Here is a 13,954-nt window from a genome sequence, read left to right as displayed (position 1 = left end):
GATGTGGGTATTGCTCGCCAAGCGAACATTTAATGCCCATCCCTAATTGCCCTTGAGAAGGAGGTGGTGAGCAGCTGCTGCCTTGAATCGCTGAAGTCCATGTAGCATAGGTACACCCACAGTGCTGTTAGGGAGGGAGTTCCAAGATTTTGACCCTGCGACAGTGAAGGAACAACAATCCATTTCCAAGGCAGGATGGTCGCTTGGAGGGGAACTTCCAGATAATGGTATTCCTATGCATCTACTGCCCTTGTCCTTCCTGATGATAGACGCCATGGGCGTAAAAAGTGTAGATGATACACAGTACTGCTACCGTATGTTGGTGGTGGAGGGGGTGCCAATCAAGTGGACTGCTTTATCCTGGATGGTGTCGAGCAGTGTTGAAGTTGCACTTATCCAGGCAAGTGGACAGTATCCAATCACAGTCCTTACTTTTGACTGGTAGGTGGTGGTCAAGCTATGGGAGGCAGGATTTGTTGTCCATCCCTCGTGATTTGACTAATTTAAGAGTCAAGCACATTGTTGTGAGTCTAGAGTCACATGAAGAACAGGTATGGATAACAGATAACCTTCCCTAAAAGACATTGGTGAACCAGATGGGTTTTTATAGCAATCAGCAAACACCGTTGGCCTTAATTCCAGATCTTTGTTGAATTTCACTACCTGGCACAGTGGAATTTGAAACTGGCTCCTCAGAGCATTACTCTGGGTCTCTGGATTACTAGTCCTGCAACAATACCAGTACGTCACCACCTCCCATTCCTAGCCTTTGACCTGTTCTTGTAGCCACAATTTTTATATGGCTAATCCAGTACAGTTTGTGGTCAATGATACCCCTCAGGATAATTATAGTGATGGATTCAACCACTGGAAGTCAAGGAGCGATGGTTGGATTCAGTGAAGGATATGCCATTGAATGTCAAAAAGGTGATGGTTAGATTCTCTCTTGTTGGAGATGGTTATTGCTTGCCACTTGTGTGATACGATTGTTCCATACCGCTTGTCAGCCGAAGCCTGTATTTGGACAAGGACTGCTTCGGTATGTGAGGAGTCGTGAATGTTGCTGAATATTGTGCAGTTATCAGTTAACATTCCGACTTCGGACTTTATGATGGAGGGAAGATCATTGATGAAGCAGCTGAAGATGGTTGGGCCTAGGCCACTGCCCTGAGGATCTCCTGCAGTGATATCGTAAAACTGAGATGATTGACCTCCAACAACCAAAACAATCTTCTTTTGTGCTTGATATGACTCCAAAGTGGAGACTTGAGTTCCATTGACTCCAGTCTTGCTAGGGCTCCTTGATGCCATACTCTGTCCAATGCTGCTTGATGTCAAGGGCAGTCACTCTCACTTATGGAGTTTAGTTCTTCTGTCCATGATTGAACCAAAATGCTAAGAGATCTGGAGTGGAGTGTCCCTGGTGGAATCCAAACTGAGCGCCGGTGAGCAGATTATTGCAAAGTAAATGCAGCTCGATTGCACCGTTGATGACCCCTTTCATCACTTTACTGATGATTGAGAGTACACTGACGGGGCAGTGATTGGCTGGGTTGGATTAATCCTTTCTTTTCTATACAGGACATATCTGGACAATTTTTCATATTGCTGGGCTGATGCCAGTGTTGTAGCTATACTGAAACAGCTAGGCTAGTGGAGCGGGTGGTTCTGGGGCAGAAGTCTTCCAGTACTGTTGCTGGAATGTTTTGAGGGCCTATAGCTGTTGCAGCATTCAGTCCCTTCAGCCGTTTCTTGATGCCACTTGGAATTAATCTAATTGGCTGAAGACTGCCTGTGATGCTGGGGACCTGCATAGAGGCCAAGATGTTTCATCCACCTTTGGCTGAAGATTGCTGCAAATGCTGCAGCCTTATCTTTTGCACTGATGTTCTGGGCACCCCCATCATTGAGAGTGGAGATATTTGTGGAGCCTCCTCCTTCAGTGAGTAGTTTAATTGCCTACAGCTGGATGTGGTAGGACTGCAGAACTTAGATCTGATCCAATGGTTTCTTAGCATTGTCAATTGCATGCTGCTTATGCTGTTTGCTATGCAAATAATCCTGAGTTGTAGCTTCAACAGATTGACACTTCATTTTTAAGTATGCCTGGTGCTGCTTAGAATTAGAATTCCTGCAATGCAGAAGGCCGTACGGCTTTCTGCACCAACCCTCTGAAAGAGCACCCCACATGCCCCCCCCCTATCCCTGTAACCCCACATACCCTACACATCTTTGGATCCTAAGGGGCAATTTAGCATGGCCAATCCACCTAAACCACACATCATTGGACTGTGGAAGGAAAGCAGAGCATCCGTAGGAAACTCACGCAGGCATGGGGATGAAACTGCACAATCCAAACAGTCACCCAAGTCCCAAATTTAACCCAGGTCGCTGACGCTGTGAGGCAGCAGTGCTAACCACTGTGCCACTTCTGGCATGCCCTCCTGCACTCTTCATTAAATCAGTGTTGACAATGTTGGCATAGCAGTAAGCACATGCTGATGGAATTCATATGCTCCAGATCTCTTCTTGATGACCATGTCCTGCCAAGAGCTGTCGAGACTACATTTGAGGCAGTGAAGGTGTCAGCCTTTTCAGGCTGTTCAACCTTTTCTGACTTTTCAGCCTTTTCTCCTGCCTGGCATATTTATCCAGGTCGACCCACAGTAGAGGAGTGCACTGAGGATACATGCTTGGTAAGACTCTCAGTTTTGTGTCCTTTTCAGCACTGGTTCCACACCCATATTTAGCTTGGACATAACAACTGCAACCAATGCATGTGTTGATTTCCACATCAAGTGATAGATTGTTTTGGAGCCTAGTTGTGTGAATCCATCAACAACTTTAACTGTTTCAATGCTGCTAGATGGCAGGCAATATGACAACACCCTGGGCCATTGCATTTACTTGTCACTATGGTCCAACTGAGCTCTTTTCAGGCATGAAGGATTCTGTCCGTTTGCTGCTGATCTGATGTTCCTTAGTATGGAATGTTAGTGTGACATTATCAGAATAGAGCCATGGTTCCCAAACTTTTTTTTAAGAAAATTTTTTATTAGGGTATTTGGAAGTTTTTGTAATAATAACAGCGACACAAACATGGCACAATAAACATTTCCACCCCCATCACAATCTTCACACCCCATAAAACAGTCCGGCCCTCTTTCTCCCCCCCCCCCCCCCCCCCCCCCCCCCCCCGCGCGCCGCACTGTGGAATTCTGCTTCTGCTGACATTTTAATTTTCCCCAAGAAAGTTGACGAATGGCTGCCACCTCCGGGTGAACCCTACCATTGACCCTCTTAAAGCAAACTTTATTTTCTCAAGAAACCGAGCCATGTCACATGGTTGCCAAACTTTAACATCCCGCAAACTCCTTTGATGAACAGTTGCTCAAAAGAGATACCTTATTCTTCCAGGGTAATCTGAGGTGGACTGAACACTTTTCAGAGCCATAGGCGATGGCCTTAGGCCTGTTAATGAGCTTGTATGATATTAAGCCCAAAATGAGTAACGGGTGAAGCAAGCTGTTTCACGATGCTGCTACACACACGTGGCATTTGTCACTAACAGGATACTGCTGTCAAGCCAAAACGATATGTCTGTCAACCAGATGAGTAATGTGGTATGTGAATTTCAGTGCCACTGTGATGCTAGGTATGGCTTCATGAAGGGAAATCATGCATGAAAAGTTTATTGGAATTCTTTTATGGCGGTAATGAATAGGCTAAATAAAGGGGAACCAGCCGATGTAATATACTTGGATTTCTAAAAGGCGTTCAGTAATGTACTTCTCAAAAGGCTACTTAATAAGATAAGAGCCCATGATGTTGGGGGCAGTATATTAGCATGGATAGAGTATTGGCTAATAGAAGACAGAGTTGGGCTAAGTGGGGGATTTTTAGGATGATAGCCTGTAACAAGTGACTGCCACAGGGATTAGTGCTGGTGCCACACTTATTTGCATTATATGTTCATGACTTGGACTGGGAAGTGAATGCATCAATGCCTGTTTTGCAGATGACACAAAAATAGGTGGGAATACAAATGGTGGAGACGGCACAGAGTCTACAGAGGGATCTAGACAGGTTAAGTAAGGAAGCAAAAACTTGGCAGATGGAATATAACGTAGGAAAATGTAGGGTCATGCATTTTGGTATGACGAGTAAAGAGCCGATTAGTTAAATGGAAAAAGACTGCAGAAAACTGCAGCACAGAGGGATTTGGGAATCTTAGTGCATAAATCATAAAAAGCTAGCATGCAAGTTCAGGTAATTGGGAAAGCAAATGGAATGTTGGCCTTTATTTCAAAGGGATTGGCGTATAAAAATAGGGAAGTCTTGAGAAAACTATATAAGACATGAGTTAGACCACACCTGGAATTCGGTGAAGAGGTTTGGTCTCTTATCTAAGGAAAAAGATATTGGCGTTGGAGGCAGTCCAAAGAAGGCTCACTTGATTGGTCCTGGGTATGGAGGAATTTTCAGATGAGGTGAGGTGATGTAGGTCGGGCCTGTACTCGGTGGAGTTCAGAAGAATGAGAGACTACCTTACTGAGCCATCTAGGATTCTCAGGGGCTTGACAGAGTAGATGCTGAGAGGTTTCCCTTTGTGGGTAAATCTAGGACCAGAGGACATAATCTGAGTAAGGGGTTGCCCTTCTAAGACAGATAGGGATGGATTTCTTCCCTCCAGAGGGTAGGGGACCTGTGGAATTCTTTATGCAGAGGGCTCGAGAGGCCGTGTTGTTAAATATGTTCAAGGCTGAGATAGATTTTTAATCAGTAAGGGAATCGTAGATTATGGGGATAAAGCGGGAAAGTGGAGTTGAAAATTATTATATCAGATCAATCATGATCTCATTGAATGGTAGTGCAGACTCAATTGGCCCACTTCTTCTATGTCTTATGGTTTTACAGTATGTAGGCCATATGTCCTGAAGACTGGTTGATCATATCAAACAGCATATCCCAGCTGTTGTTTACAACGGGCAAGATACAGACTAAGCCGAACCAGCCCGTGCTCGCATTATGATTTTGTGACTTTTCCTTTTAACTCTCCACAATTTTCTATTAAATAATCATCTAATGCCCTTCGAATGCCTCGACTGAACTTGCCCAGGCAGGGTGTTCTCGGCCCGAACCACTTACTGTGTGAAAAAGCTTTTTCTCACGTCACTTCTTTTGCAAATCACTTTAAATCTGTGCCTCCTGGTTCTCGATCCTTTTACGAGCGGGAACAGTTTCTCCCTATCTACTCTATCCATGATTTTTAACATCTCCATCAAATCTTCTCTTAGTCTCCCTCTCCCAAAGAGTCCCAACTTCTCCAATCTTTCTTCATAACTAAAGTTTCTCATCCCCAGGACCATTTTTGTAAACCCTTTCTGGTGTCTCTCCAATACGTTCACATCCTTCCTAAAGTGTCGTTCCCAGAAATGGACACAATACTCTAGTTGAGGTCTAATTAGTGCCTTATACAACTAACAGCACCATCCCACCCCGTCTCCTTTTCCTTATTGCCAGTCCTTCCTAAATATTGAGTACCCTTGGATATTAAGTTCCCAGCCTTGGTTACCCTGTCATCATGTGTCCATAATCTCAATCATATTGTACCCATTTACTTCTATTTATACTGTTAACTCGTCAGCCTTATTGTGAATGTTCCATGCATTCAAATACAGCGCCTTTAGTCCTTTTATCGTTTTTGTACATTTTGTCTCGTATGATGGCCGTTTGCTACGAGCCTTTGTTTCCTCTGCCTTCCATTTTTACTTTTTACTTTTCTCTTTCAGTTCTATCTTTCTAACCTTTGTGTCTCCTCACACAGGTTCCCACGCCCCTGCCACTCTAGTTTAAACCGACACCCTGTCCCTGCAATTATATTGGCCCTGGTCCTTCAGGGGTGTAACCAGTCCAGCTTGTACAGGTCCCATCTTCTCATGATCTGTCCCAATTCATCAGGAACCAAAATCTCTCTCTCCTATGCCATCTCTCCAGCCACACATTCATCTGATTTATTCTATTTCTGATCTCACGAGCACATGGCACTGGGCGTAATTCTGAGGTGACCACCTTTTGAGGTCCTGCTTTTTCATTTATTTCCTCACTGCCTATATTCTGCATTTAGGAATCTCGCTTTTTTTTAACCTATGTCATCTGTACCTATATGGATCTCGACCTCTGGCTGTTTACCTTCCCACTTCTGAATGCCTTGTAGCTGCATTCCTTGACCCTGGGTGGGATTCTCTGGTCTGCCAGCCACGTGCTTCCCGACTGCATGCCGTTTGCTGGCGGCCGACTTCTATCTTCCCTCCACTTGCCGATGGGATTTACCATTGTAAACACCCATTACAGCCATGAAACCCGCTGGCACTGCACTGCCGACGGGAAAATTGACCACAGAATTCCGGCCCCTGTCACCTGGTAAGTAACATGCCGTCCTGGTGTCAAGTCTGTGGCTGCAGAAACCTCTGTCTGTTGCCTAAGGATACAATCCCCTAATACTATTGCATCCCCCTCCCAGCTGAGCCACTTGTGGTGGCACAGACTTAGCTGCTGCTCCCTTCCCCTGAGAAACAACCTTCCCCGGCAGTATCCAAAATGGAAAATTTGTCAGAAAGGGAGATGGACCCAGGGGCTCCTGCACTACCTGCCCAGTGGTGACCACCTCATGGTACGCACTATCTACGAAGATCTCAACTTGCTATGTTCTCAGTGACTCTAGCCTCTACTCCAGATTTGAAACCCAAATTTTGAGTAGCTGCATCTGAACACAATCCCTGCACACCGTGGACGTCCTGGACACTGGAAGTGCCCCTGAGTTACCTCAAACATCCAAATTTGCTGATAACACATTAGAAACCTAGCATTACGGCACAGAAGGAGACGATTTGGCCCAATATTTAGGTACATAGAGTTCCCTTTATATCTAGCAATTAGAACACCCGGGACAAAATCATGTTTCAGGTCAATAAAGCTGTGGATTAGACTACACCCATGAGCATTTCTGGGTGCCATACCTTAGAAAGGATTTGTTGGCTTTTGAGGAAGTGCTACACAGATTTACTGCAATGATACTTAGACTCCAAGGATTAAATTACATGGAGAGATTGTGCAAACTGGGGTTGTATTTCCTGGAATTTACATGGTTAAGGGGCGATTTAATTGAAGTTTTCAGCATATTAAGGGGACTTTATAGGATAGAGGTAAAAGAATAATTTCCACTGATCAAGAAGTCTATGACTAGGGGGAATAGTCATAAACTTTGAGGCAGCTCTTTCAGGGGTGAATTTTTTTTCCATTTATTGGATGTGGGCGTTGCTGGCTTGGCTAGCATTTATTGCCCATCCCTAATTGCCCTTGAACTGAGTGGCTCGCTCGGCCATTTCAGAATGCATTTAAGAGTCAACCATGTTCCTGTGAATCTGGAATCACATATAGGCTAGAACAGGTAAGGACAACAGACTTCCTTTCCTAAAGGACATTAGGAAACCCGATGGGTTTTTACAGCAATTGACAATGGTTTCAAGGTCATAGTTGGAATTGTAATTCCAGATTTTATTTGTATTCAAACTTCACCATCTGTCGTGCCTGGTTCAAATCTTGGGTCTCTGCATCACTCGTCCAGTGATAATACCGCTTCACCACCACCCCCACTAAAGGTAACACTTCCCCTTGGGCAACACTTTAACATGAAACGGGTGGTAGAAGTGTGAAATGCTCTTCTGCAAATTGCAATATACGTGGATCAATTGTTAGCTTTAGAACTTGAAATTAATAGAGTTTTGTTAACCATAGGTATTAAGGGCGGCACGGTGGCTCCAGGGACCCGGGGTCAATTCCGGCCTCGGGCAACTGTCTATGTTGAATTTGCACTTTCTTCACATGCCTGCGTGGGTCTCACCCCCACAACCCAAGTGTGTGCAGTGTAGATGTATTGGTTACGCTAAATTGCCCCTTAATTGGGACAAAAAATAAGAATTGGGCACTTTAATTTTTTTTAAAAAAGAGATAAGGGATAAAGGCAGAGATGAGGAGATATGTTAAGGACAGCCATGATCTTGGATAGCGGAACAATCAGGAAATGCTAAATGGCTGCCTTCTTCCTTTTTCTAACATCCTGGATAAAAATGAACATTTTTATGTTCCAATTCATAGTGCCAGAGGAATGGTAGGATGTAAATTAAAGATAATTTTAGTTGCTTGACGAGGTATTGCCCAGTTGCAATTCCTCACCTCCTGTTGTCCAGCCACAAAAAACCCACCTACCACCCCAAGAGAAACTTTGGATGGCAGGCAATCCAAATTTTAAAAACCCTGCAGCAGCTTGTGGTTTTAAGCAGCTGAGAGTCTGATTTCCACCCCTCAGTGAAAATCCCACCCTCGAGATTGCCCAGTAGTTGTAGCAATCCCGGCAATGCCCAAGCTCAGTAGTGGACCTGCCAGGACTGGAAGTAGGAACATGAAGAAAAGCAATGGCTGACGAAGGCTGGTGTAAGTTCCAGTCTTTCAGGGCAGAGAGAGGTTGGAGAGCCTGGGGAGAGAGGGTTCAGGAGCCAGTTTTGGAGGACAGGCGACATGGAACAAAAGAGGTCATGGGGGTACAACTTGGACGGGACGGGGCTGCAGACAGAACACACCCTCAATGATGGTGGGCTCACTGTTTTGTGCCTGACCATTTAACATTTTATGGGGGCAGCTCGGGGTGGGTACAAAGGTGGCGAACTGGGTAACACTGCAGATGTTTCACCCCTGCCAAAAACACACCTGGTAGTGTGGGTGGAGTGTAAAATCCAGTCCTTAGAAATTGTTCAGAGATGTGATACGGTGCTTTATATTTGCAAGTGTTTCTTTCCTACTTGTATATGAAGAATTATTTTTAAAATTACACAATTTTCTTTTTTAATAGGATACACATACTTAAAATGCACCTGCATCTTTTTTCAATCAAACTTTCCCTATTCTGAGTGGGAGAAAATAATGAAAAAAAAGCCTAAATATGAAAATGAATTGATCCATTTCAATTAGGAATTCTTTGTTTTAAATATTACAGCGTGTTGGCGGCAGCATTCGGCCATGGAAGCAAATGTATGTAGTTCTTCGTGGATACTCCCTGTTCTTGTACAAAGATAAAAAGGACAAACTAACTCATACGTCTGGCCAAATTGAAGAAGAACAACCAATCAGCGTCAAAGCCTGCCTGATAGACATCTCGTATAGTGATACCAAGCGCAAACATGTGTTTCGATTAACCACGTCAGAGTGTGAATACCTCTTTCAGGCAGAGAATCGAGAAGATATGTTGGCATGGATTAAGAGCATACAAGAAAACAGCAATCTAGATGATGAAGTAAGTGCAAGTCATAATGAAATGGTAGAACAGAAGAAAATAAGCAACGTTTCTTCAGTTTTTGCCTCCTCCACATCTAGTTCTTTGAACTTATGTTATGCACTTTTCTTTGAGCTTGTATTTGTACTTTGCAACTGAAGCAGCCATAATAAAGTATCAAAACTTTGTTTCAAAATGATGGAACTACATGCACATCAAGTATTGAATTGATATACAAATTTGCATGTGGATTCATAAATCTTATTGGACAAAGTATTTATCTTAAAACTTAGAGTATTCTTACTATTTTTAAATTCTGTATATATAATGTGTGTAGAGTGCAATGCAGAATGACCCCAATGGTGGAGGTTCAAATCTTGTACCCGCTATGGTGGTTCATGGGGGCCTGCTCATGCTTGTGGAATGGTACCCCTCAAGTTACATATAACCAATTGTGTGTCTCTATTTGAGAGAGATGCCTTTGCTCCTTTATGAACAATGATTAAATGCAGTCATTATTCTGCTTCATTACCATAATTTCAAAAGTTTATTAAGGAGTCTTACAACACCAAGTTAAAGTCCAACATGTTTGTTTCAAACACTAGCTTTCGGAGCACTGCTCCTTCCTCAGATGAATAACCTGGTGTTGTAAGATTTCTTACTGTGCTCACCCCAGTCCAATGCCGGCATCTCCACATCAAAAGTTTATGTTCAGTTAGTAAAAGTGTATTTCAGTGCAGAAAGAAACCATTGGGCCCACCTACTTTTCGAGAGAGCACTCCACCCAGGCCCACTTCCCCATCCACTCCACCCCATCCTCGTCACCTACCCTGCATTAAGGGGCAACTTTAGCATGTCCAATCCACCGAACCCACATATCTTCAGACTGTAGGAGGAAACCGGAGCACCTGAAGTGCACCCACACAGACATGGAGAGAATGTGCAAACACCACACGGACAGTCACTCAAGGCCCGAATTGAACCCGAGTCCCTGGCGCAGTGAGGCAGCAGTGCTAACCATTGTGCCACCGTGCCATCCATATTCTGGTGCCATGTCCAGATTTCCAGCTTGGTTTAGTTGGAAACATTTTTACATTAAATATGAGGGTTGTGGGTTGAATTCCCATCTCCAGTCTTGAGCACGTAATCTTGGGTGACTGTTCAGCACAGATCTACGGTACTACAGCACTGTTGGGAGGTTTAAAAAAAAAAAAAAAATTAGTGAACAGTGAGATCCCACAAACAAAAACGGATTGGAATTTGCTGGAGCAGGACCTCTGCTCATTGCATTCAGTGTAAATTTATTTCAGTCCCCATTAGACTTCTCCCTGTACCCTTCAACTAAACATGTGTTTGCGCTGTAAATTGCTGGAGGTGCTAGCTGATAGCATAAGGACCATGGGGCATCTGAGACCTTGGCATATGAGTGGAGCAATATTGTATCTCATCAGCCAATGAGATTTAAGGATGAAGAAATGAATAGAGGAAGGTGAGAGAAGGAGTATGCATTAATGTACATCAATTCAACATCAAAATTGAGAGGGAAAGAAAACGAGTTTGACAAAGAGGCAAGAGAAAGGAAAGGTAAGAAACATTCTAAAATATAACTTTCAAAATCGTCGACAACTCTAGCTGAAGAAATTAGATGCCATGCTTTTAATTCACTTCCTGACCAGAGAAGGTTGATTGGCATTCCTTACGAAATATCGTGTTAAAAGAGTAGTTGTGCTATCCATTACTAGATTTAACTTTTTGTGTAGAATATGATGGACAATTAATGTGGAATTGCAGTAATTTGGTGGAATTTATACAAAATGCTGTTTTCGCAAAGTTCACGGGCAGAGTGGCACAAAGCATCTAGCAACTTGTGGCATTGTAGAAGTCGAGCATTATTTCTCTCCATAACTTGCTGGTTCATTGCATGTAATGTATATCGTTAACACCTTATTAATCTATTCTTACATGTTGATATGGTCTCTGCTTATTCACAATCTGGTAGTGCATTCCACAGCCCCAAATCCTGTGTGTAAAAGGTTTTTTTCCTGCTCGGTCCAAAATCTCTTTTTAATTTAATCTTGTATCAATGTTCCCTCTTTCATAACTCTGCTCATATGGTTTAAGACTTGAGTATTAAAGCTGTTATTTCAAATTATACAATGTTTTATGAATGTCTGGTATAATTGTAGTTTTTACATTAAGCTAAATTCCACAGTTTCATATCTTTGTTACATGCCCTTGTTTTGTGATGCACCTTAAAATAACTCTTCAGCACTTGTATTTTTTGTTACAACCTATTATGTACAGCTCTTTTGCACATGGGTAAAGAAAAGGAATAATATGTACCATTCTTTTAACTCATAGGATACCGGAGTTACAAGCAGAGATTTAATTAGCAGGAAGATTAAAGAATACAGTACCATGATGAAGTAAGTCTTGATATCTTAATTTCTATGGCTGTGTTTTCAGAATACACAACTGCTCATTCTTTAAAACTATAACCAGACTATGCTGAGTGCTTGAAGATCAGAAGCCTCACCTTCTCTGGCACCATGCATTCTATTGAAGATTGTTGGGTAATGGGAGCCATGCCTATTAGTAATATTGGTCCATATTTCAATGAGCACACATTGCTGTTAGGGGAGTGGGGGCAATCTAATGTTAATCTTCTCTTAGGAATGTTAAAGGACTTGAGTACACAAGCTATAATTCCAATAAAATATCTTTTCTTTTCAGTACTTCTGGCAGCAAGACAGAACCATCTCCTAAAACACCTCGCCAGACTCTCAGTATTAGGCAGACCTTCTTGGGATCCAAAACTGATCCAAAGAGCCCACATTCTCCAAAGCAAGAATTGGAAAGAAAACTAATAAGTAATGCTTCACTAAAAGTGAAAAACTGTCCAGTGCTGATTTTCTTTGAATTTCTACTTTTTTCAACATTAGTTAATTTCACTTGTCAATATTTATTTACTTCATTATAATAAGTTAATGATTTTGTTATATAGATAGAATTTGTTATTTATCCAATTGTTCATGTAATTATAACTTCTATTTCGTACTTTATCATGCTTTTCCACCTTGGGTACTGTCTATTAATTTCAGTTTGCTGTAAAATCTCAGTTTAAAAGTAGTAATAAGAGCAAACTAAATAATTGCAGGCGACATCAAATTGGGAAGTGTAGTTAATTCAAAGCAAGAATACAACAAAATACAGAAAACAAATTGCAAATGGATGTGTAATTGATAAACGTGTTTTAATATAGTTAAATATAAGATGGTATATTTTGGTAGCAGGAATAAGGAAGTCCCATTCTGCTTGCATAATAGTCTAAATGGGTAGAGGAGCAAAAGTATCTAGGGGTACAAACACAAATGAGTACACGTCGTGACTTAGGTTAATAAAGTTAACAAAAGCAAGGAAAGCACTAGGACCCATTTCAAGAGTAATGGAATTGAAAAGTGGAGAATTTGCTAAACTTATATTGAACTTTGGACCATATTTGAAGTATTTTCTAGTCTTCATATTGTAAAGAAATGGTAAAGGAACATTACAGAAGATGCAAATAAGATTCATAAGGAGGATACCAGAACTTAGGTACACTTATCAGAAAAGGCTGAATGGATTTTTGAGGATCAGTTCTCTAGAAAAGTGAAGGCGAGGGGGCAGCTTGACAGGTTGTTACATAATGGGGTTTAATAGGGTAAACATTGAGAAAATATTCCCACTTGTGGGAGGCGTCCAAATCAATACAAGATACTCGACTACAATAGGAAATGCAGTAGACGCCTCTTTACCCAAAGAGTAACAACAATGTGGAACATGTTAGCATTGGGAGTAGTTGAGGCAAATGGTAACAACACCCACTTATGTCTAAATAGTATCTTTAATGCAGCAAAATATATGAGATGTTTCATAAGAACTTGAGAAAACAAAATGTGATGCCAAGCCCCAATAGGGTAGATATTTGGACAGGTGACAAGAATCTTGGGCAAAGTGGTAGATTTTTAATGAGCATATTCAAGGGCAAAAGAGGCAGAGAGGTTTAGAGAGAGAATTCCAAAGATCAAACCCTGGCAGCTGAAAGCACAGCTGTCTGTGATGGAGTAATTCACTTTAGGGATGCACAAGAAGTCAGAATTGGAAGAGCGCAAACATCTGAGGAGAGTGGAGCTGGAGGAAGTGACAGATATAGGGAGGGATTTGCAAACAGGGTAAGAGTTTTAAAGTGGAGATGTTGCTGGATCAGGAGACAATGTAGGTCTATAGGAACAGGGCTGGTGAGTGAATGGGACTTGGTGTATGTTAGAAAATGGGCAGCAGAGTTTTAGATGAGCTCAAGTTATGAAAGGTGGAAGATAGGAGGCCAGTTAAGAGATGTTTTGAATAGTCGTGCCTAGAAGTAACAAAAGCGTGGATCACAGAATTTACAGTGCAGAAGGAGGCCATTCGGCCCATCAAGTCTGCACCGGCCCTTGGAAAGAGCACCCAACCTAAGCCCACACCTCCACCCTATCCCCACACTTCCACCCTATCCCCATAACCCCACCTTACCTTACCTTTTTTGGACACTAAGGGCAATTTAGCACAGCCAATCCACCTACCCCTGCACATCTTTGGACTGTGGGA

General features: G+C 42.4%; 1 protein-coding gene across 4 annotated transcripts in view; it reads left to right on the top strand.

The window, feature by feature from the left end:
- LOC119966446 (rho GTPase-activating protein 21-like) overlaps window positions 1–13,954 on the top strand; it is a 310,278-nt gene that overhangs the window by 244,519 nt on the left and 51,805 nt on the right. For all 4 annotated transcript variants that reach the window (XM_038798135.1, XM_038798139.1, XM_038798136.1 and 1 more), the window contains 3 exons: window positions 9,053–9,349; window positions 11,690–11,754; window positions 12,062–12,198. In XM_038798135.1, the coding sequence (XP_038654063.1) occupies window positions 9,053–9,349; window positions 11,690–11,754; window positions 12,062–12,198 (499 nt within the window). The remainder of the gene's footprint in view (window positions 1–9,052; window positions 9,350–11,689; window positions 11,755–12,061; window positions 12,199–13,954) is intronic.

Source organism: Scyliorhinus canicula, chromosome 5, assembly GCF_902713615.1.
Source record: "Scyliorhinus canicula chromosome 5, sScyCan1.1, whole genome shotgun sequence".
Lineage (NCBI taxonomy): Eukaryota > Metazoa > Chordata > Chondrichthyes > Carcharhiniformes > Scyliorhinidae > Scyliorhinus > Scyliorhinus canicula.
The sequence above is the reverse complement of the archived record's forward strand: the minus strand, read 5'-3'. Positions and strand labels throughout refer to the sequence as shown.